This window comes from Bufo gargarizans, chromosome 11 (assembly GCF_014858855.1).
Source record: "Bufo gargarizans isolate SCDJY-AF-19 chromosome 11, ASM1485885v1, whole genome shotgun sequence".
Taxonomy (NCBI): domain Eukaryota; kingdom Metazoa; phylum Chordata; class Amphibia; order Anura; family Bufonidae; genus Bufo; species Bufo gargarizans.
In genome coordinates this window covers 78,985,163-79,010,822 of record NC_058090.1, presented here as the reverse complement: position 1 = coordinate 79,010,822, position 25,660 = coordinate 78,985,163, and the positions used below count along the sequence as shown (strand labels likewise).

General features: G+C 43.6%; 1 protein-coding gene across 1 annotated transcript in view; it reads right to left on the bottom strand.

Annotated features, from left to right (window-relative positions):
• LOC122921319 (embryonic protein UVS.2-like) overlaps window positions 1-25,660 on the bottom strand; it is a 76,821-nt gene that overhangs the window by 27,319 nt on the left and 23,842 nt on the right. The window contains exons 4-8 of the mRNA XM_044271296.1: window positions 16,114-16,158; window positions 14,814-14,879; window positions 13,334-13,468; window positions 13,130-13,247; window positions 11,981-12,018 (exon numbers count right to left, since the gene is read on the bottom strand). Coding sequence (XP_044127231.1) covers window positions 11,981-12,018; window positions 13,130-13,247; window positions 13,334-13,468; window positions 14,814-14,879; window positions 16,114-16,158 — 402 coding nt within the window. The remainder of the gene's footprint in view (window positions 1-11,980; window positions 12,019-13,129; window positions 13,248-13,333; window positions 13,469-14,813; window positions 14,880-16,113; window positions 16,159-25,660) is intronic.

The window sequence follows — 25,660 nt, the reverse complement described above, 5'->3', positions numbered from 1 at the left end:
TTTCTACTGGTGTGATATACTAGTTGCCCCCCCCCAAAAAAAAAAAAATTGAGTTAGGGGTGTGATATACCTTCTTCCACAAATACTGCTCTTCTATAGGGACTTTTATCACAGGATCATTTTAAAAATGACAGGCAGAGGAAGAGGCAGATCATTCCGCAGGGGTGGTAGGGGTCGGGCAGGTGCACCAGGACAGTGCCTAAGTGGGAAGTTGCAGAATGTGCGTGCATTTACGTCAAAGGATGCACCAGACTTGGTTGAGTGGCTCACTCAGCCTTCCGTTTCTACACCCTCCTCATCCTCTCTATTTGCACCCTCATCATTTTCTGCTGTGTGCACCCCCAAAGACACCGACACCACCATATACCCTCTGATCGAGTCAGAGGAATTATTTTCCCATTCTTTACAAGACCTTACTGATGTGCAGCCATTCTTGGCATCAGATCAGGAAGAGGAGGGTTTTAACGGCTGCCACCCATCAGTCTGAGGACAGTACCCAGATCAGTCCAAGGAGTGTGGTCTCCACTGTTGCTGCCTACTACGAGATCTCTAATGTCAGTGGTGGTGAAGGTGACGATGATGATGTGTCGATGGACGTCAAGTGGGTGCCCACAAGAGAGGAAGAGGAGGGGAGTTCAGAGGGAAAGACGGACCAGCAGATAGTGAGGAGAAGGAGAAAAAGCAGGCAGAACTTACAGTGCACAGGAGGCAAAAAGCAGACTGCTAATGTATCTGGAATGAGCCATCCACCATGCACGGTAACATCTGGCGCTCTCAGGACGCCGGCACATGGTTCCTAAGTGTGGGCTTTTTTTTACGTGTCCGTTGCTGACAATAGTGTTGCCATCTGAAGCCTGTGCTGTCAACGCATAAGTCGCTGTAAGCCCAACACTCACCTAGGGACGACCGCCTTAAGAAGGCACCTGGCCTCCCATCACCGAGCCCAGTGGGAGAAACACCGTAAGAACCCACAAAGCCACACTCCCGGCGTTTCTTATCCTGCCTCTTCTCCTTCTCCTCTGTCTTTCCAGTTTTCCTCCACTTCACCTTCCACCATGCCATCGTCACGTTCATCTGGCAAAAGGTAGGCTTCCTTGCCCCAAATGTACGAGCAAAAAAAGATGACGACGCCGGATAACCAACTTTTTCCAACATCTGACCGCTGCCTTGTCAGAACTGCTACTCTGCCAACTACTGCCATATAAACTGGTGACCTTGGATCCCTTTAGAAAATTTGTGACCATTGGCACAATGGAAGGTGCCCTGAAGGAAATATTTCTCCCAAAAGGGCATCCCAGAGCTATATGTCCACATTCAGCGGCAAATGAATGTATTTCTGGAACACAGTGTCTGTTTCAAGATATATCTGAACACAGACACGTCGTCTAGCAAACTCGGGCAGGGAAGGTACATAAGTTTTACTGCCCACTGGGTGAACCTTCTGACAATCGTCAAGCATGCAAAACCCGTGGCACCTTGCATGCAGGCCTGCCTATTCTTCCTACTCCATCCTCCCTCTCCTCCTCGGCTGACTCCTCCTTTTCCGATGCTACCGTCTCTTCCGCTGTGCTTCCCAGAACCTATTCAACGTGCCAGGTGAGGCGTTGCAATGCTGTGCTGCATCTTTTGTGCCTGGTAGCCACTAGCCACACCGGTCCGGCACTCCTTTCAGCTTTGTGTTTACAGGCCGATCAGATTTGACAGTTGGTAAAGTGGTGTGCCCGTCAGACGTCTGATTTGTAACTGCCCGATGCAATGGAACTCCACCTTGTAAATGCTTGAAAGGCTGCTCCAGCAGAAACGTGCAGTTAACGGCTACCTGTATGAACTCTGCGGCAGGACAGGTTCTGGGGAGATTTTTTATTTTTTTTCCGACACGCCAGTGGCTGCTCATGCCTGACGCATGCAGACTTCTGTGGCTATTTGATGAGATACCAAACTACTCCCCATAGTAGTGCCCCTATGCAGGTGGTCAATCTTATGGTACAGTGCGTATTACAAAAGCTAGAGAACAAGAAGACTGTGGGCATGGTACTGACACCCTCTGGTTTGCTGGAAAAACTGTACGGCCTTCAAACCAAGATGGTGTGGGATACTTGTGTAGAGAGTTGAGAACATAGACCACTACTGCTCATTGTCCATGACCACCACATTACCCCCTTTTTTCTGATGGTTTGTTTAACCACCGAGGGGTCATGTTTAGGGATGAGCGAACTCGAACTGTATAGTTCGGGTTCGTACCGAATTTTGGGGTGTCCGTGACACGGACCCGAACCCGGACATTTTCGTAAAAGTCCGGGTTCGGGTTCGGTGTTCGTCGCTTTCTTGGCGCTTTTGTGACGCTTTCTTGGCGCTTTTTGAAAGGCTGCAAAGCAGCCAATCAACAAGCGTCATACTACTTGCCCCAAGAGGCCATCACAGCCATGCCTACTATTGGCATGGCTGTGATTGGCCAGAGCACCATGTGACCCAGCCTCTATTTAAGCTGGAGTCACATAGCGCCGCCCGTCACTCTGCTCTGATTAGCGTAGGGAGAGGTTGCGGCTGCGACAGTAGGGCGAGATTAGGCAGATTAACTCCTCCAAAGGACTTGATTAACTGATCGATCTGCAGCTGTGGATCATTGAGCTGCTGATCCTCAATTGCTCACTGTTTTTAGGCTGCACAGACCGTTTGTCAGTCTCATTTTTCTGGGGTGATCGGCGGCCATTTTGTGTCTTGTGGTGCGCCAGCACAAGCTGCGACCAAGTGCATTTAACCCTCAATGGTGTGGTTGTTTTTTGGCTAAAGCCTACATCAGGGTGAAGCTGTGACACCAAGTGCATTTAACCAGCAATAGTCTGTTCATTTTTTGGCCATATCCCAGTCTAATTCTGTCACTAAATCCATACCGGTCACCCAGCGCCTAAATACTAGGCCTCAAATTTATATCCAGCTAAATCTGTCCCTAGTGCTGTAGCTGGGCGAGTTATTTAGTGTCCGTTCAAGCACATTTCTTGTTCTGGGTTGAAATACAATTCCCAATTTAGCAATTTCATAATTTAGTGGTTCCTGCTATATCAGAGCTATTTGAAATCTATCCCAAAAAGGGTATATAATATTGAAGGTGCACATTGGGTCATTCAGAATAACTTCACACACACCCGCTACTGTGTATTTCCAAGTCTAATTCTGTCACTAAACCCATACCTGTCACCCAGCGCCTAAATACTAGGCCTCAAATTTAAATCCCTCTAAATCTCTCGTTACCGCTGTACTGTTGTTGCTGGGCAAGATATTTAGTGTCCGTCAAAGCACATTTTTTGTTCTGGGTTGAAGTACAATTCCCAATTTAGCAATTTCATAATTTAGTGGTTCCTGCTATATCAGAGCTATTTGGAATCTATCCCTAAAAGGGTATATAATATTGAAGGTGCACATTGGGTCATTCAGAATAACTTCACACACACCCGCTACTGTGTATTTCCAAGTCTAATTCTGTCACTAAACCCATACCTGTCACCCAGCGCCTAAATACTAGGCCTCAAATTTAAATCCCTCTAAATCTCTCGTTACCGCTGTACTGTTGTTGCTGGGCAAGATATTTAGTGTCCGTCAAAGCACATTTTTTGTTCTGGGTTGAAGTACAATTCCCAATTTAGCAATTTCATAATTTAGTGGTTTCTGCTATATCAGAGCTATTTGAAATCTATCCCTAAAAGGGTATATAATATTGAAGGTGCACATTGGGTCATTCAGAATAACTTCACACACACGCTTCTGTGCATTTCCAAGTCTAATTCTGTCACTAAACCCATACCTGTCACCCAGCGCCTAAATACTAGGCCTCAAATTTAAATCCCTCTAAATCTCTCGTTACCGCTGTACTGTTGTTGCTGGGCAAGATATTTAGTGTCCGTCAAAGCACATTTTTTGTTCTGGGTTGAAGTACAATTCCCAATTTAGCAATTTCATAATTTAGTGGTTTCTGCTATATCAGAGCTATTTGAAATCTATCCCTAAAAGGGTATATAATATTGAAGGTGCACATTGGGTCATTCAGAATAACTTCACACACACGCTTCTGTGCATTTCCAAGTCTAATTCTGTCACTAAATCCATACCGGTGACCCAGCGCCTAAATACTAGGCCTCAAATTTAAATCCCTCTAAATCTCTCGTTACCCACCGCTGTACTGTTGTTGCTGGGCAAGATATTTAGTGTCCGTCAAAGCACATTTTTTGTTCTGGGTTGAAGTACAATTCCCAATTTAGCAATTTCATAATTTAGTGGTTTCTGCTATATCAGAGCTATTTGAAATCTATCCCTAAAAGGGTATATAATATTGAAGGTGCACATTGGGTCATTCAGAATAACTTCACACACACGCTTCTGTGCATTTCCAAGTCTAATTCTGTCACTAAACCCATACCTGTCACCCAGCGCCTAAATACTAGGCCTCAAATTTAAATCCCTCTAAATCTCTCGTTACCGCTGTACTGTTGTTGCTGGGCAAGATATTTAGTGTCCGTCAAAGCACATTTTTTGTTCTGGGTTGAAGTACAATTCCCAATTTAGCAATTTCATAATTTAGTGGTTTCTGCTATATCAGAGCTATTTGAAATCTATCCCTAAAAGGGTATATAATATTGAAGGTGCACATTGGGTCATTCAGAATAACTTCACACACACGCTTCTGTGCATTTCCAAGTCTAATTCTGTCACTAAATCCATACCGGTGACCCAGCGCCTAAATACTAGGCCTCAAATTTAAATCCCTCTAAATCTCTCGTTACCCACCGCTGTACTGTTGTTGCTGGGCAAGATATTTAGTGTCCGTCAAAGCACATTTTTTGTTCTGGGTTGAAGTACAATTCCCAATTTAGCAATTTCATAATTTAGTGGTTTCTGCTATATCAGAGCTATTTGAAATCTATCCCTAAAAGGGTATATAATATTGAAGGTGCACATAGGGTCATTCAGAATAACTTCACACACACGCTTCTGTGCATTTCCAAGTCTAATTCTGTCACTAAATCCATACCGGTCACCCAGCGCCTAAATACTAGGCCTCAAATTTATATCCCGCTGAATTTGAATACAATACATTGGGCCAAATAATATATTTGTTGTTGTGGTGAACCATAACAATGAGAAAAACATCTAGTAAGGGACGCGGACGTGGACATGGTCGTGGTGGTGTTAGTGGACCCTCTGGTGCTGGGAGAGGACGTGGCCGTTCTGCCACATCCACACGTCCTAGTGTACCAACTACCTCAGGTCCCAGTAGCCGCCAGAATTTACAGCGATATATGGTGGGGCCCAATGCCGTTCTAAGGATGGTAAGGCCTGAGCAGGTACAGGCATTAGTCAATTGGGTGGCCGACAGTGGATCCAGCACGTTCACATTATCTCCCACCCAGTCTTCTGCAGAAAGCGCACAGATGGCGCCTGAAAACCAACCCCATCAGTCTGTCACATCACCCCCATGCATACCAGGGAAACTGTCTCAGCCTCAAGTTATGCAGCAGTCTCTTATGCTGTTTGAAGACTCCGCTGGCAGGGTTTCCCAAGGGCATCCACCTAGCCCTTCCCCAGCGGTGAAAGACATAGAATGCACTGACGCACAACCACTTATGTTTCCTGATGATGAGGACATGGGAATACCACCTCAGCATGTCTCTGATGATGACGAAACACAGGTGCCAACTGCTGCGTCTTTCTGCAGTGTGCAGACTGAACAGGAGGTCAGGGATCAAGACTGGGTGGAAGACGATGCAGGGGACGATGAGGTCCTAGACCCCACATGGAATGAAGGTCGTGCCACTGACTTTCACAGTTCGGAGGAAGAGGCAGTGGTGAGACCGAGCCAACAGCGTAGCAAAAGAGGGAGCAGTGGGCAAAAGCAGAACACCCGCCGCCAAGAGACTCCGCCTGCTACTGACCGCCGCCATCTGGGACCGAGCACCCCAAAGGCAGCTTCAAGGAGTTCCCTGGCATGGCACTTCTTCAAACAATGTGCTGACGACAAGACCCGAGTGGTTTGCACGCTGTGCCATCAGAGCCTGAAGCGAGGCATTAACGTTCTGAACCTGAGCACAACCTGCATGACCAGGCACCTGCATGCAAAGCATGAACTGCAGTGGAGTAAACACCTTAAAACCAAGGAAGTCACTCAGGCTCCCCCTGCTACCTCTTCTGCTGCTGCCGCCTCGGCCTATTCTGCTGCTGCCGCCTCGGCCTCTTCCTCCGCCTCTGGAGGAACGTTGGCACCTGCCGCCCAGCAAACAGGGGATGTACCACCAACACCACCACCACCACCTCCGTCACCAAGCGTCTCAACCATGTCACACGCCAGCGTTCAGCTCTCCATCTCACAAACATTTGATAGAAAGCGTAAATTCCCACCTAGCCACCCTCGATCCCTGGCCCTGAATGCCAGCATTTCTAAACTACTGGCCTATGAAATGCTGTCATTTAGGCTGGTGGACACAGACAGCTTCAAACAGCTCATGTCGCTTGCTGTCCCACAGTATGTTGTTCCCAGCCGGCACTACTTCTCCAAGAGAGCCGTGCCTTCCCTGCACAACCAAGTATCCGATAAAATCAAGTGTGCACTGCGCAACGCCATCTGTAGCAAGGTCCACCTAACCACAGATACGTGGACCAGTAAGCACGGCCAGGGACGCTATATCTCCCTAACTGCACACTGGGTAAATGTAGTGGCAGCTGGGCCCCAGGCGGAGAGCTGTTTGGCGCACGTCCTGCCGCCGCCAAGGATCGCAGGGCAACATTCTTTGCCTCCTGTTGCCACCTCCTCCTTCTCGGCTTCCTCCTCCTCTTCTTCCACCTGCTCATCCAGTCAGCCACACACCTTCACCACCAACTTCAGCACAGCCCGGGGTAAACGTCAGCAGGCCATTCTGAAACTCATATGTTTGGGGGACAGGCCCCACACCGCACAGGAGTTGTGGCGGGGTATTGAACAACAGACCGACGAGTGGTTGCTGCCGGTGAGCCTCAAGCCCGGCCTGGTGGTGTGTGATAATGGGCGAAATCTCGTTGCAGCTCTGGGACTAGCCAATTTGACGCACATCCCTTGCTTGGCGCATGTGCTGAATTTGGTGGTGCAGAAGTTCATTCACAACTACCCCGACATGTCAGAGCTGCTGCATAAAGTGCGGGCCGTCTGTTCGCGCTTCCGGCGTTCACATCCTGCCGCTGCTCGCCTGTCTGCGCTACAGCGTAACTTCGGCCTTCCCGCTCACCGCCTCATATGCGACGTGCCCACCAGGTGGAACTCCACCTTGCACATGCTGGACAGACTGTGCGAGCAGCAGCAGGCCATAGTGGAGTTTCAGCTGCAGCACGCACGGGTCAGTCGCACTACAGAACAGCACCACTTCACCACCAATGACTGGGCCTCCATGCGAGACCTGTGTGCCCTGTTGCGCTGTTTCGAGTACTCCACCAACATGGCCAGTGGCGATGACACCGTTATCAGCGTTACAATACCACTTCTATGTCTCCTTGAGAAAACACTTAGGGCGATGATGGAACAGGAGGTGGCCCAGGAGGAGGAGGAGGAGGATGAGGAAGAGGGGTCATTTTTAGCACTTTCAGGCCAGTCTCTTCGAAGTGACTCAGAGGGAGGTTTTTTGCAACAGCAGAGGCCAGGTACAAATGTGGCCAGCCAGGGCCCACTACTGGAGGACGAGGAGGACGAGGATGAGGAGGAGGTGGAGGAGGATGAGGATGAAGCATGGTCACAGCGGGGTGGCACCCAACGCAGCTCGGGTCCATCACTGGTGCGTGGCTGGGGGGAAAGGCAGGACGATGACGATACGCCTCCCACAGAGGACAGCTTGTCCTTACCCCTGGGCAGCCTGGCACACATGAGCGACTACATGCTGCAGTGCCTGCGCAACGACAGCAGAGTTGCCCACATTTTAACCTGTGCGGACTACTGGGTTGCCACCCTGCTGGATCCACGCTACAAAGACAATGTGCCCACCTTACTTCCTGCACTGGAGCGTGATAGGAAGATGCGCGAGTACAAGCGCACGTTGGTAGACGCGCTACTGAGAGCATTCCCAAATGTCACAGGGGAACAAGTGGAAGCCCAAGGCCAAGGCAGAGGAGGAGCAAGAGGTCGCCAAGGCAGCTGTGTCACGGCCAGCTCCTCTGAGGGCAGGGTTAGCATGGCAGAGATGTGGAAAACTTTTGTCAACACGCCACAGCTAACTGCACCACCACCTGATACGCAACGTGTTAGCAGGAGGCAACATTTCACTAACATGGTGGAACAGTACGTGTGCACACCCCTCCACGTACTGACTGATGGTTCGGCCCCATTCAACTTCTGGGTCTCTAAATTGTCCACGTGGCCAGAGCTAGCCTTTTATGCCTTGGAGGTGCTGGCCTGCCCGGCAGCCAGCGTTTTGTCTGAACGTGTATTCAGCACGGCAGGGGGCGTCATTACAGACAAACGCAGCCGCCTGTCTACAGCCAATGTGGACAAGCTGACGTTCATAAAAATGAACCAGGCATGGATCCCACAGGACCTGTCCGTCCCTTGTCCAGATTAGACATTAACTACCTCCCCATAACCATATATTATTGGACTCCAGGGCACTTCCTCATTCAATCCTATTTTTATTTTCATTTTACCATTATATTGCGATGCTACCCAAAGTTGAATGAACCTCTCCTCTGCCTGTGTGCTAGGCCTAAATATATGCCAATGGACTGTTGCAGTGGTGGCTGACATGAAGCCTGATTCTCTGCTATGACATGCAGACTAATTCTCTGCTGACATGAAGCCAGATTGTCTGTTACGGGACCTCTCTCCTCTGCCTGGGTGCTGGGCCTAAATTTATGACAATGGACTGTTGCAGTGGTGGCTGACGTGAAGCCTGATTCTCTGCTATGACATGCAGACTGATTCTCTGCTGTCATGAAGCCAGATTGTCTGTTACGGGACCTTTCTCCTCTACCTGGGTTCTGGGCCTAAATTTATGAAAATTGACTCTTACAGTGGTGGGTGACGTGAAGCCTGATTCTCTGCTATGATATGAAGACTGATTCTCTGCTGACATGAAGCCAGATTGTCTGTTACGGGACCTTTCTCCTCTGCCTGGGTTCTGGGCCTAAATTTATGAAAATTGACTCTTACAGTGGTGGGTGACGTGAAGCCTGATTCTCTGCTATGATATGAAGACTGATTCTCTGCTGACATGAAGCCAGATTGTCTGTTACGGGACCTTTCTCCTCTGCCTGGGTTCTGGGCCTAAATTTATGAAAATTGACTCTTACAGTGGTGGGTGACGTGAAGCCTGATTCTCTGCTATGATATGAAGACTGATTCTCTGCTGACATGAAGCCAGATTGTCTGTTACGGGACCTTTCTCCTCTGCCTGGGTTCTGGGCCTAAATTTATGAAAATTGACTCTTACAGTGGTGGGTGACGTGAAGCCTGATTCTCTGCTATGATATGAAGACTGATTCTCTGCTGACATGAAGCCAGATTGTCTGTTACGGGACCTTTCTCCTCTGCCTGGGTTCTGGGCCTAAATTTATGAAAATTGACTCTTACAGTGGTGGGTGACGTGAAGCCTGATTCTCTGCTATGATATGAAGACTGATTCTCTGCTGACATGAAGCCAGATTGTCTGTTACGGGACCTTTCTCCTCTGCCTGGGTTCTGGGCCTAAATTTATGAAAATTGACTCTTACAGTGGTGGGTGACGTGAAGCCTGATTCTCTGCTATGATATGAAGACTGATTCTCTGCTGACATGAAGCCAGATTGTCTGTTACGGGACCTTTCTCCTCTGCCTGGGTTCTGGGCCTAAATTTATGAAAATTGACTCTTACAGTGGTGGGTGACGTGAAGCCTGATTCTCTGCTATGATATGAAGACTGATTCTCTGCTGACATGAAGCCAGATTGTCTGTTACGGGACCTTTCTCCTCTGCCTGGGTTCTGGGCCTAAATTTATGAAAATTGACTCTTACAGTGGTGGGTGACGTGAAGCCTGATTCTCTGCTATGATATGAAGACTGATTCTCTGCTGACATGAAGCCAGATTCTCTGTTACGGGACCTCTCTCCTCTGCCTGGGTGCTGGGCCTAAATTTATGACAATGGACTGTTGCAGTGGTGGCTGACGTGAAGCCTGATTCTCTGCTATGACATGCAGACTGATTCTCTGCTGACATGAAGCCAGATTCTCTGTTACGGGACCTCTCTCCTCTGCCTGTGTGTGTGCTGGGCCTAAATATATGCCAATGGACTGTTGCAGTGGTGGCTGACGTGAAGCCTCATTCTCTGCTATGACATGCAGACTAATTCTCTGCTGACATGAAGACAGATTCTCTGTTACGGGACCTCTCTCCTCTGCCTGGGTGCCGGGGCCTAAATATCTGAGAATGGACTGTTCCAGTGGTGGGTGACGGGAAGCCAGATTCTCTGCTATGGAACCTCTCTCCAATTGATTTTGGTTAATTTTTATTTATTTAATTTTTATTTTAATTCATTTCCCTATCCACATTTGTTTGCAGGGGATTTACCTACATGTTGCTGCCTTTTGCAGCCCTCTAGCTCTTTCCTGGGCTGTTTTACAGCCTTTTTAGTGCCGAAAAGTTCGGGTCCCCATTGACTTCAATGGGGTTCGGGTTCGGGACGAAGTTCGGATCGGGTTCGGATCCCGAACCCGAACATTTCCGGGATGTTCGGCCGAACTTCTCGAACCCGAACATCCAGGTGTTCGCTCAACTCTAGTCATGTTCAAGGTTGGATATTGCGGTGGCCATGGTACAGTCACAGTTGGACCAATGGTTAGGGAGTCTGAGTTCCTCAAGCTGGGTGGTTACCAGGTCAAGGAACACATCAATACATGACATTTCTCCTGTAAGGGGAGGCATCTTATGACTTCTGGGTTTAATGCAAGGGGCCGGTGCCCTCACTACGTTCAGTCTCATTTTCCAGATCAAAAAGTAAACGAACGTCTAACAGAACATCTAATGGGATGCCGGGATGCCCAGTTCCTGGCACTGTCTCCTCTCCTGGTGCCTAAAGTACTTGTGCCACCGAAGTTTGTGCAAAAAACAAGTATAGGTCCTTAATGGCATAGAACTTGTGAAAGTTCTGTGTAGGCACAAAGGAGAGAACCAGTTCAAGAACCTTGATCTCAGCACTACTCAAGGGTCGGGAAGATAAATTGACCACCTGTGGGCCACTTACTGGGAGGATTCTGTGCGGCTTCTCAAGGGGTGAACTGGGGGCTGATTGGTTGGTCCTTGATTTGCTGGTCCCTGATTGGTAGGTCCAAAAAAAACAGGAGTCACAACCCCAATATGAATCCCTAGAGCGGCCTCGACCAGATCCACCTCTCGTATATTTATTACGGGTTTTTGATCTGCTCTCTTTCTCTGAGTCAGAACAGTCCGTCTCAGTGGAAGATAGATCTGTATGTCTACCAGTGATACTCGTTTAGCGAAGAGGAGTGTAGATTCTGTTTTCTTTAAAATCCGCCAGCTCTCTAATGAATTGGCGGTGTTTCCTCTCTTTTAGGTGGTATTGGAATTTTTCTAAAGTGTTCTGTAGTTTCTTCTCTTTATTAGCAAATTCCGGCTCGTGGAAAAATGATTGGGCTACCTTTATACTCTCAGCCAACCTTTTATTATACTGCTCTAGGTTGAGTTTCTCTTCTGTGAGCAGTAATTGCATCAGGTGTAAAAAAACTACTTGTGGCCTCCTGCTCCTACTTGGTCAGGAAACCAGGGTTCCTGAATCTTGGTGCAGGTAAAAGCAAGATACGGAGGCCTCTAGGTACAATATTATTTTTTAAGTAGTTCTCTAAGCCCTGCACCTCCCACAAAGATAAAATCTGGTCTTTATATGTGGCTGTTAAGTCTTTAAATGCAGCGTGGAAAGACAGAGTGTATTTATTCTGCTGAAACAGTTTGTCTGAGAAGATGTCCTTTGCTTCTAACAGCTAACCATCAGCATCAAAACCTGTTGATAAAAATCCTGCCATGCTACAATAAACAAAGTCAAACTATACTGAAAATCAATAACAATTAAACTCCCGGAGTCAAGACTATACACAGGAGATGTGGCGCGGATAATTTAACTGTCCACAGCGGACACCGTCTATAGAAAAAGTACACTGGATGTCATTGATATTTTAGGGATGTGCACACTTTACACAGGAGATGTGGCACGGATAATTTAACTGTCTGCAGCGGCCTATTAGACGCTATTTAGTGCTGGATGCTATAAAAATATATATTGCTGCTGTCACACACAATAGTCCTTAAAAGGACTTTTGGGTTCTGAAAAGTTTTGCTAATAAAAATCTTCCAATAACACTCCCTACACTGTCTTTCCCTTCCTATGCTCAGCTCTCCCTGACTAAGACTGAGCCAAATACATGTCATTGGGTGCTTTGTAGCACCCGATGAAGCGTTCCGGCCAGCCAATCACTGTAATGCAAGTAGCCTACATGGCTACAGCATTACAGTGCGTGCCAGTACCACCCTGCAAGTTTATTGGCTGCGTAGCAGAAAAGAAACGTGAGGGGAGGAGATTTGAGCATTGCACTTGAGCACATGTACTCGTCCGAGTACTGCCATGTGCCGAGCATCGAGATGCTCGAGCTGAACAGGTGTTTGGCACAGCATGCTCAATCATCACTACCTGCCACCTCACACTCCTAAGCAGCTCTGCAAGTGGAGGTAACCAATTCCAACTCATATTCTAGGAGAGTTTGCTAGAGGCCTTTTTAAATCATTCTGAGAACCCCTTTAGTATTAAAAATCTGGTTTTGGTTAAACACCAATCTTAGGTTCCTGTTATTTAAAAGTTGTGGCAAGATAGAGAGTCGTAAGTAGAGAGCACATTTTTACTATGTAAATAAATGTCCAAGATGAAATGAAGATGTTATTGGTAAGTGTTGGAAAATTTTAAGACCAAGACTACATTAGAAAATGCATCCTTAGGTTACTTTAGGTATATCAAGCTTCACAGACAATAGTAGACATTGGTTTACATTTCTTTACTTGCTTTAAACTTGTAATCACAGATTACACTATTATAGATAAACTTTTAGTAAATTCAACTTGAAGAAGCCTGAATAGAAGAACCTACCCCTGTGAAGACACAATGTTGATGTAGTCCATCTCCGTTGTCCGAGGCACAAATCTCACACAAGTAAGGGTTTCAAATTCATCCATCGACATCTTAAACAAGGCAAGGTGCAAACTACCTGGGGTTTAAAGAAAATTTATATGGTGAATCTATTTTCCAGTTAGTATGGCCACCTTAGAGATAGACAGAAATACAAAAACTTACTATAATTTGAGGAAAAAGAATATGGTACAATAACCGTTCCATTGACAGATTTGGGCCACAAGCAATCTGTGCAGGACATAGCGCTGCGTCCAGTTGTTTTTAACAAGTCACCTTGATGTACGTCCATGCCATTTTCTAATTGAAGAAGAGGGTAAGATTTGAAATGCTGTATAGATATATACTTTAAACTAGAAAGCTCTACCACCTGAATATTTCATGTGTAGTCTTACAAACTCATGGTCAACATTGAGAGATGAAGTCATGAAGTAAGACTGAAAAGTTATAATTAAATGTCCAACTTATGTACAGTACTACTGCTGCATATCCTATTTATGATTGAGAGTAATTTTTTTCATTGTATTCTCAATTAGGTCCTGTAATATTCTCTCCATATTGGTAATATTAGTTACTGTTTTCTTTATGATTTCATTGGTGATTTCAATTTTGGGAGGTATAGTTCCTATATCTGGCATTTAGATTAATCTCATACATGAGAAGACAACCTGTCATAATGCATTTTACGCAATGAAATAGCAACATGCATAAAAAAGTCTAAGGAACCTTTAATTTGCACTTAAAGTTTATCAGATTGTAAAACCTGTCCAGGTGGAACCTTTACTGAATTTTCAGAAGGTCTGCAGTAGCCAGGTTCATCCAATATGGAAACGAATGTCAATTTGTAGTTTTACCACCACCTTCTGGCATTGGATCTACTGCAAAACAGCTGTTTTGAAGGGATGGAGGTGTAGGACTCGTGAGTATAGGCCACAAACTAATGTGGCCATCATAAGGGTCAGTGCCAAATAAGTAATATAATAATCTATGCGTCTATGTAATTTTATTATGGCTACCTTTTACTAATTTTGGCCTAGAATAATTTTTTATTGACATTTATTAAAATGTTTCAGCAGTTTTTGTCATAAAGGGCTAACTCTTTGCCTACCGTAGCTGTAAGCATATTACATTTACTTTCACTCGGAGTCATTACCTGCAGGTTGTGTGTCCCTTATCTTTGAACTACTAACAGCTCATAAAAACTTACTGCAGCCATATTCTTTTCTTACTGAGCTATAATGAGTGCTTTCAACAGTATAAAGACAGAACTAGAACTAGATAATTTTAGGTTGTACAGAGAAGGAATTGATTTTATTTTTTAATAAAGAAAATTGAAAATAAATATTTTTCGCTCAAAATGAGTTAGAAAGCAATAATAAAGGCTATGCCCCTTTGGAAGCATTTTTTTTAAACTTTGCATACAAATTAATTTTCTAAGTAGAATATAAATTGCTGTTCATTGGTGGACATATCCTTTAAGTCTAGGACTATTGCTATAATGGAATGAATATTGCTTTCCACATGCCAAGTACACTATAGCAGTAGAAAACGAAAATTATTTCTTAATGTAAATGCTTGAGAATTACCTTTGTGATTTCTATAACTCATCACTTATATTGATCGAGAAACATAACTAAGCTGTTACCTTTGTTGACTTGGATTATCTTGGCAAAGGTTCCTTCGGGTTCTTCTGATGCCTTAGAATCTGTATCTAAAAGGAATCAGGTCATATATTTATCTATTACTATTCATTATAATTCTACCATCAATTACAATACTGCCCCTTCAATGAAAGCTCAGAAACTGATTCATCATATTCTGTATCTCAATTTATATTAATGGGATTTGAAGTAAAATGTCTAAACCATCTGTGATTTATCTTTCTATTATTTGCCCCATTTGTTAGTTAACTAATAAAATCACAGACGGAAAACAAAAAACATTTTAATTTATCTGTGACCTTAATACTTACCGTATTTATCGGCGTATAACACGCACTTTTTCCCCCTGAAAATAGGGGGCAAATGATGTATGCGTGTTATACGCCGATATAATCCATGAAGCCATGTTTTTACATACCGAATATATAACATTAAGACGGCGCAGCGCCTGCCGCAGCTCCCTCCTCATGCGCCGCCTGTCCCAGCTCCCTCTGTCATGCGGCGCCTGCCCCAGCTCAATCTGTCATGGGCCGCTTGCCTGTTCATTCATAAAGTGAGATAAGCAGGCAGGCGGCGCATGAGGAGGGAGCTGGGGCAGGCGGCGCATGAGGAGGGAGCTGGGGCAGGCGGCGCATGAGGAGGGAGCTGGGGCAGGCGGCGCATGAGGAGGGAGCTGGGGCAGGCGGCGCATGAGGAGGGAGCTGGGGCAGGCAGCGCATCAGGAGGGAGCAGAGACAGGCGGCGCATGACCGAGGGAGATGCCGGTCTGCGCCGTCTTAATGTTATACCTCCGGTACTACAGTAAGTACCGTACAATTAGATATAGAGTCAGATTGAATGTTTAACAGTTGCGGGGCCCGGTGTATTAGAGTAGAGTCACTGCACCGGGTCCCGCCATGAGTGTTCCCGCCTCCTCTCTCCACACTTATCCATCTGATGGGGGATCTGTAGATGACACTTATGGGGATCTGTGGATGACATAAGTGTCATCCACAGAGCCCCATAAGTGTCATCCTTTTACATTATTTACCTTATAAGTGGTATTAATATTAATAAAAAAAAGTTCTGAGCTACCCTTTTTTCCTGAAATTTCCCTCTTAAAATGAAGGTGCGTGTTATACGCCTGTGCGTGTTATACGCCGATAAATACGGTAATTAAAAATTGAAAAAAAATTGAAACATGAATCCCAGATTGCTCGGGCATTTATACATCAAATCCCTTAGATATTCATTGTAATATAGAATAAGACACTTTACACACAGTTAAGCCTGCTGTAATCTTACCTGGGCCTGATTTAGCAATTTTCTTGATCACATTTAGCGTATTTTCTGTTGACATAAAAGAGAAGTATATTGATGAGTAAAATAACAATTATAGTTTAACCTCTTGTAGATCTTGTGGCCAGAAGATAAAGAAATTTTTTTGTGAAGTGAGATAAAGAATTGTACTAGAGTTGAGTGAACATTTGACGATTCGCTGTGTTTCAAATTAACTGTATTTTTCAAAAAATGTGGGCCTGACACAAATAGATTGTACCCACTCTCTCTCTCTCTCTCTCACCCCAGTTCATCTTAAAGGAATCGCTAAAAAATTGGTTTTATTTCCATCCAAACTTTTTGTGAAATTCAGAACATATTCAAAACTGGTAGAATCAATGCGCTCATCCTAAAATTGTACTGAACTTAGGTTCAGATATCTGGCTCTGTCCATTAAAGAGGAGAGGAAAAAGGTTTAGTACAATATTGGCAGAGCTAGAATATCTCAGTGCACTTAATAGCTGATTTGCACATGAAGCTTCATGTGTTAGAGTGCAAAAACAAAGGTACTGTTTTATCACACTGTGCAAGCTCTACTAAACATTTTGCTTGCTTTTCTAGTGAATTTCCAACTGTTATACTTTATTTCAATGAAACCTGTTACGGTGAAATGCAGGGCCATCTGCAGGCAGGATGTTATAGAGCATGATGAGCAGATTGATATCTAATTTTCCGGGGAAAGAAACAGCAAAACTTTTATTTAATTTAATGTCTGAAATCATGTGGAAAGTCCTCTCATTGACTGATGACCCCATGTCTGTCAGTATGTAGACAGAGATAGCTGTCCATCACTGACAGCACTACCAACATGGCAACTGAGCTCCGAATGTGCAGAGATTTTAAATTAATAAATGTACAACTTTTTCTGGATGTTTCCCTGGAAAACTATACATAAATCTGCTCAGCCCCTCCTGCTCTATAACATGTTGTGACAAATCTACTTTAAAGAGAGTCCGTCACCTCCAAATTTAAACATAGGTATATGACCATGTAGATACTCAGGGGTGGACTTGGAACTTAAAATGGCCTCGGAAAAAAGTCTAAAAGTGACCCCATATTATAGGTAAGTCTAATTTGACAGAATGTGGGCCAACACAAGCTACAAATAGGCAGGAAAAATGTAGATACTCAGGGGTGGACTTGGAACTTAAAATGGCCTCGGAAAAAAGTCTAAAAGTGACCCCATGTTATAGGTAAGTCTAATTTGACAGAATGTGGGCCAACACAAGCTACAAATAGGCAGAAAAAAATGATGCAAGCAGGGATAGCAATAGCATAGTGCAGCACAAAATACTGCCCCAGCAAAATCTAAAAACAGAGTGCAAAATAAGATACTGCTCTATCACCATACTGAGGACAATGATACAGTTTAATTTAGGAAGCCACCTTTGGCCATGTGCTTAAGTACCTGATGATCAAGTACCCTATGCTCCTAGCACTAATAATTACTGAGAGCATCAAATCATTATATACCTAGATAGCAGCCATTAGGAGGGCTCGGGTGCCCCCCTAGGCATTGGCACACTAAGAAATTTCCCTGTATGGTCTAGGGGTAGTTCGTCCTTGTAGGTACTCCAAAAGGTAATTATATTTTGCATAAAAAAGTACATTCCTCTAATCCTGAAAAAAGTTTTTTTTATACAAATAAAGTTTTTGGTGCACTGTAAGTGGTGGTGCTCCTTTCAGTGCCCTTGACTTTACCTGTGTCATTACTACCTGCTCTGAAATTTTATAGCCTGTTAATGAGATGAGGGGGAGACACTGGACGTTATTACAGATCACCCAATGGTGTATTGAACTGATAAACTCCACCCACAATACACAGAAAACCTTATCTGCTTAAAAATGAAAATAAGTACTTATGAGAATATCATTATTGAAGATAATAAAATCTGGTTATTGCTGTTATGTTTTTGCAAATTTTAGGATAGTAGGTATGATACCAGAAAACTCATACCAACACTAAAGACACACTTGAAAAATAGAGGAACAGGCACTCAATAACAGCCCAAATAACAGCAAGGAGCTCTTACCATATTCCTTTAAACCAGGTATGGAAAGCTGGAGAACAAATATTTGTGATCATTAGTAACACATTAATATGGATATATGTGCAAATAAACAGATCTATACTAAAAATGCCTACTGAGAAGTAAGGGTTGTACAATTTCTGAGCTGGATTCTAATGAAATAAAATTTATCATGAAAAACTTTACTGAATCATCAGCTATAAAAGCCTGCATGTGCTAATTATATCAAACAAAATAAGAAATTGTCTTAATGTTCCATAATTGAAACCTGTCAATTTCCAGAATGTGGATTGGTAATATCACAGATGACTTAGGATATAGTCATATATGGCAGGATTTATGCAGAGATGTTGCAGAAACTTCTGAAAATCGGTTTTCTTCTTTCTGCCCTTCGAAGACGTGCATAAACTAGATGGACATTTGACAAGATACTATTCTACTAGAGACATTACCTTACCTGTAATGATGGAGCTAGAGGAGCACTCATCACAGGCTCCACCACTAAAAGCAGTAGAAGAAGATACATCTTCTCACTCGTGTTATTAAGATACAGCTACAGTATTGGAAGATTGTTTCCTTGTGTAGATTAGTGCTCAATGTATATGCCTTATATACCTATAAATCATAGACCTCTACCAATCACAAAGCAGAACTAAACATATCTGTAATGGTCAAAAGAACAGCCTGGAGCCTGTTAGAATTATTTCTATATGTGACCGCCAGGTGACTACCATGGAGATGTTTTCCAATTCGTTAAACCTTTCTAAAACGTTTCATGGTGGTATTTTTATACCATTGATAATTCTTAGACTATTGATAATTTCATGCAAGTGTGTGAAATATGAAGAAAACAAAATCAATTTTTTTACACCTGGTTACTAATACTTATGATTTTAAGTGTTTTTTGTGACAGTTAAATTTACAGCCTCTACTTTGGAGGGCAACTGTATTATTTTAATCTGTAGTGAAATCTATGATGGAGTAGGATGTGGCTCAGAGGTTAGCATTGGTGCACTGCAGTGATGGTGTCCTAGTGTAATGGTCACGTCCACACACACACACACAGGGGGAAGGATAGTGACCACTGCGCTCCACCCTCACCCCTCACCTCTGCCTACTTGCCTCATGAGTCCTGATGACAGGGGACAACTGGACGACAGTCCCTTACTTAGGATATGTGCAGGGAAGACAGACAAGACAAAATACGGAACGTGAACGGACCGGGTCAGAACCAAGAGAGCTACGCAGTACAAAGGGTTAAGCAAAGAATGGTCAGGAGAAGCCGGGGTCAAATACCAGGAGAGTAGAGAAGTACCAGAGGAGTCCGCAAAGAGTAGTCAGGTGGGAGCCGAGGTCACAATACCAGGAGGGATGCGCAGTACAGGAGAAGCAGGCAAAGGATCGTCAGGGAACAGGATCAGGTGAGTATTCAGTAGTCCAACAAATAGCCAGGAACCTAGAATTAACAGGCATCCTGTGGCCAGCAGTCTGCTTGTATGTATAGTGGGTTCTGAGGGTCATGTGACGTGGCCAGCTTCACATGACCGATAGACAAAGTCGAGCACCGAGTGATCAGCTCGGCGCTCAAGGCAGACCTAGGAGCAGTGAGCCTCCCCGCTAGCAAAGCCCCCCTGGGAACAAGGCCAAACACAGATCCTCGCTCCCGAAACTAAGCAGCAGGTCTGCGGCTGATGGGAGACCGAGTGCGTCTTTGGCGCCCCGTGACACCTTGGGTCAAAGCCGACTAAGTACAATATCTCCTTACATGACGGGGCTCACAGGCACAGCAAGCAGTCCACAAGAAGCTTCTCATCCCGCGTCCGAGTAAGTGCTTGGCCAGCTCAGTAAAGCATATGTGGTTCTGTTGGTGCCCAGGAGTCTTTCTTCTTCTATTAGTTTTTTTTCAAACCACATTACTGTATTTTTTAGATGGCAGTTATGCAAAATGCTCTTAAAATAATGTGCTAATCATTTAAATTGTTGTCTTTCTTCTTGGTCTTCAGTGCTAATATATTTCAATCGCAAAATCGTAGGTTTACTTTTTTCTCCTTTCCGTAGCAAAAGGTGGAAAAAATGTGTCTCGTAGTCATAAAAATGGTGCTGTGTTTGAGGTTTCTACATGATTGTATCATACTTTTTAGATTTTTGATGTCCATGTTAAATTTATTCTATTGGTCTAAAATTTCTGTACGTCAGCCATATGTAAAATAAATATCTAGTTAAATTGGTTTAAGAGTCAAGGTGGCCAGTTAGAGGTGAGCTCCTCTTTATTTCTGAAGAGGCGTATAGTGGCCTTTTTGAAGACTTTTTAATGATTCTGCAACAATAGCCTGAGATCAAAGTTTTTACTGTATGGCTCATATATGTCTTCTGTAATATTTTGAGATATGTTGAGGATTGTTGATCTTCTGTCTTTAGCCAGTAAGGTGACCTATTTTTGTGTTTTACTTCCTTTTCTTTTAGCCTCTTCCCGAGACTCACCATATATGTACAGAGCCAAAACTACAGAGTACCATCAATTGTGTAGTGGACAGAGATTGTCACTGTAGTTCTGTTCCCATAATAGTAATGAACTTTCTCCACTACATAGTTGACTATGCTTTGAAGTTCCAGCATTGGCTACCAGCGATGGAGCTACATCCAAACATCTGATCAGCGGGAATACAAGGTGTTGGACTCCCGCCAATAAGCTAGCGATGTCCGATACTGAGGATAGGCCATTACTTACTAAAGGCTGGATAACTCTTAGACAATCTCTTAAATTATAGATCATTTTTAAGCGACGATAATGCTGTTACAAATACTTCATATTACAACAAAAAACTAAATATTTCTTAAAAAAAGCTATTTTTATGAACACATTCAATTTAAATATTTAAAGTTCAAAATTAAAAATATATATATATATATATATATTGGTACTTGAACCCTCTTGGATAAGTCTCAGTACATACACAATAAAAATTAAGAAAAATTAAGTGATAGTATGGCTACTTCCTTATACGTAGGAATCTCAATTTTCTGAAAAGTAATATTTCCAGTTTTCTTCTTCAGGGTGCCACTTGACTGTAAAAAGTTTGGAAAATAATTCAAATTACATTTGTATAACTTAATCTGTAGTAGGACACAGTTACAGAAAACGACAAAGCATTCTATTCTATTAAACAGTAGGTGCAGACTAGCACAAAACAATTTTGAATTTCCCATGGAAAATAGTACTAGTGAAGTTCGCAAATATTTTGTGTAAGGGTACCACTTTAAAGGGAATGTGTCATCAGAAAATGACTATTGTTTAAATCAAGTTTTTATGTTAAACATATACAGTACAGACCAAAAGTTTGGACACACCTTCTCATTCAAAGAGTTTTCTTTATTTTCATGACTATGAAAATTGTAGATTCACACTGAAGGCATCAAAACTATGAATTAACACATGTGGAATTATATACATAACAAAAAAGTGTGAAACAACTGAAAATATGTCATATTCTAGGTTCTTCAAAGTAGCCACCTTTTGCTTTGATTACTGCTTTGCACACTCATCTAAGACAAGTCAGCAGAATCTGAATAGGAGTGAAAGGAGGATGGTGCCTGGGGGGAGGAGGAGGAGGAGCAAGAAGAGCAGGCTTTAAAGTTTTTGAGGAACCCTGGTGTTGTCCGTGAATAGGGGGAGGAGACCGAGGATGACATTCTCCTGGGCGTTGAGCAGGAGCCAGGCCGCTCCACCGCTTCCATTTTAGTGCAGATGTGGGCCTTCATGCTCCAGTGTTTGAAGAGGGACCCCCGTATAAATAGCATATAGGGCAAGGGCCAGTACTGGGTGGCAACGTACTTAGACCCCTGGTACAAACACAAAATGGCGGACATGTTATCAGCATCACAGAAGGCTGGCAGAATGCAGCATTTCCAGGCCTTGCTGCGAGAGATGCTGCAATCTCCTGTTGCGGGCACTGGTAGAGGAATTTCCAGTCACAGAGAAACAGTTGTAGGTTCCAATCCTACCGCGCATGCAAGAAGAGGACGGTTTAAAGATGTGTTGGTCACTTCGGATATGAGATCATTCTTGCAGCCAACCCTTCGACAGCCACTCCGGATTAAGCATCAGGGAACGCCTAGACTGACAGGTGTCCGACTACATCGGGTTAAAGGTCGATGTGGACGCTCTGAGAAGTGTGGAACCCCTGGAATACTGGGTGTGAAGGCTTGACCTGTGGTCAGAGCTGGCAAAATTTGCCATGAAACTCTTGGACTGCCCCTTGTCGAGTGTCCTGTCCGAAAGGACATTCAGCGCAGCAGGGGGGATCGTGACCGACAAGTGCACTCACCTAACTCATGACAGTGTGGACTTTCTCACATTTTTTAAAATGAATTAGTCATGGATCTCGGAGGAATTACACACCTGTGATAACCACGTGTAATTGAATTTCCTCATGCCAGCCCACACATATCCGCCACCACCCAGAACAAAGAATGGTCCTTGCCTTATGTATATACAGCAGCATAAAAGGCCTTTTATGTCAGGTGAATGCCTAATTTTAGGGGCTTGTACAGGCCGGCAGTTACATATTTATCCTGTGACCATCTAACGCACCTCCAGACACAGAATCCAAAGTTCTGTGCTGTCAGGTGAATGCCTTTTGGCTAAATTTTGGGGCCTGTACTGGCCGACAGTTACATATTTAATTTAATTGGTATCACCTGCAGTATAAAATATATACAGCCAGCATTTTTCCAAGCAATTATAAGAATCCTGCAATGGACTGTATAGCCAACTTTGTTATATCCAACTCTGTTTTATTGAAGACAACAAGGACACAAGCAGCCCGGTGTCTCTGCATCCATTTTGTGGACAAGATACCGCTGAAACTCCTGCCCACGTGGGACACCACAATAGTAGCAGGCGAGCACAGTGGAGAACACGGGAACATATTGCGGCCAGCAACTCCAGATACAAGCAATATTTACAGAATGGTTATTGTAACTATATATAGCCTGCATAACCTAGGAGTAGATACAGAACATTTAAATCTACAATCTGCACTGGCAGATAAAAGAACTCACTTTGGATATACCAACCAGTGTACTATCCACATACCTTATCCCACTCCAACCAAGCAGCTCTAGATTACCCAATCAGAGACAGGCTGTAACCTCATTTGGATTTTACAATAAGATCATTAATTTTTATAAATATAAGAGTGCTTTACTATCCAATTAAGGATAAATATGAATCAACATCTATAACTTGACATCAATGCACTCAGAGCGCTCTATATATTTTTGAACTTTTGAACTATATTTTGAACTTTTGAACATATATACATATAAAAAATATCACCCCACCATAGCATGGGAAAGAAAATCTCTATAAAGTAGATTTCTTATGAAGTGACTCTTTTTACATAATAACAATTCACTTACTATCCTACCTTTTTTTATACTTAAAAAAAAAAATATGTTTTAATCTTTTTTATCTTACTTTTGATTTGTTTTTACTTATTGTTTTTATTATAATTATCAAATAAATAGGTTTTAACTTTTACATTATTATCAAGTGTTATTTTCTGACAACATTTGTATGACATCTTTTTAGTATTTTTAGTTTTCCAACAAAGAAATCTACATCACATTGAGATATATTTAGATTGTTATATACATTTCTGGATATTGGAGTGTCTCCCTCATCCAAGAGCACCTAAAGAAATATATGTCCATACAATATATATTGCTATCAATATATGCAGCCAGGGATATACGAGTGCCCCCCACACCTACAATTTATTAGCATTATTTTATTATGCGACATTGAGGTGAGTAGCGGGGAGTGCACCGCTACATATCTTTCCAAACCGGGTGTAGCCACTGACACATCCACATATTAGTTACATATTTATCCTGTGACCGCCTAATGTACCTCCAGCCACAGGATTCAAAGTTCTTTGCTGTCAGGTGAATGCCTATTGTCACATTTTTGGGGCCTACCACCCTTTACTGTGCCCCTCACCCCATACTGTGCCCCCTTACATTTTTTATCTCTAGCCACATAATCACATTTTGTCTCACTCCTCTGCTTCTTATTATGGTGGCGTTTGAACCGCATTCACCATAAGGACCTTCAAATATCACAGGGTCATGTGACTGTGCCCCCCACCCCGTACTGTGCCGCTCTCCCCATACTGTGCCCACTTATACCCTGCATTGTGCCCTCTTACCACACCCTATTCAGGGCCTCTAGTCATTCCCTGTACTGTGTCCTCTTATAGCCTTTTATCCGGTCACTGTACAGAGGTGTTATCCGGTCAATGTATGGCGTTGGTACCCAATAACTGGATGGCCATAACTGTATCCCTTTCCCAGCCACACTATTCTTTTTTAGACCTGGCATTAGTGGGAAAAATATGCAGATTGTGGTGCTAAGGACCTTTGTGCCACAATCCGTGCCAGAAATACGCCTAACATAGACGTATTTCTATATAATAAATGACCACCTAATTGTATTATCATTCGGGGTTAGGGATAATATCTTTATATTATATAGATTCTAGTGTATTATACTGTGCACTGTTTTTCCCAATAGAAATTGATCCTTGGGAAACACAGTCCTTATCCCTGACCACCAGGACCAGGTAGCGCTCTGTCAGTACATGGCGGCCTCTCCTCTCTGCTCCGCTGTGTACTGGTGCTTATTCTGACACTAGGGCTGGGTTCACATCCTATTTTAGCTATCCATTAATGCATACCAAAAATGTATGTATTAACAGATGCCTCAGACTGAATCCGTACAGTGGCGTCCGTTCACCATACAGTTCCATGGTATGCATACATTAAAATTTACGTTAATGTATGCATTTTTTTAAGGGACTCTGCAGCATACAAAAACGTGGAGTGCTGCACATTTGTATACATTAAACCTATAGGAAATAAAAAAAATTCTAGGCTTCAGCAGGGAACATTTTTGAGTTTCCCTTTAAGACACATAAAAATGGCCCCTGATGAAAATACATATTTTTTTAGGGACTTTTTGCCACTTTCCATGCTGTGGGACTATTTGTGCAGTTAAAGTTTGTATTTGGTGGCTGCAAATATGACTGGAAGGTTTTTCAGGTTCGTCTGCTATTCAAGTCAATAGGCGAACGTGCAGTTCGTGAACATTTGATCGCAAACACGCGTCCGAGAATTTTCCCGGCCGATGTTCGTCCATCAATATTAGGAGGTCAGTGGATAACAATTTTACTATAGGCCAGTGGAGTACAGGCCGCAAAAATTAGGCATTTACCTGACAGAAAAGATCAAGTGATTATGTGGCTGGAGGTATATTAGACGGTCAGTGGATAACAATGTTACTGTAAGCCAGTACAGGCCCCAAAAATTAGGCAGTAACCTGACAGCACAGAACTTTGGATTCTGGAGCTTGAGGTGCATTAGGTGGTCACAGGATAAATATGTAACTGTCGGCCAGTACAGGTCCCAAAAATTAGGCATTC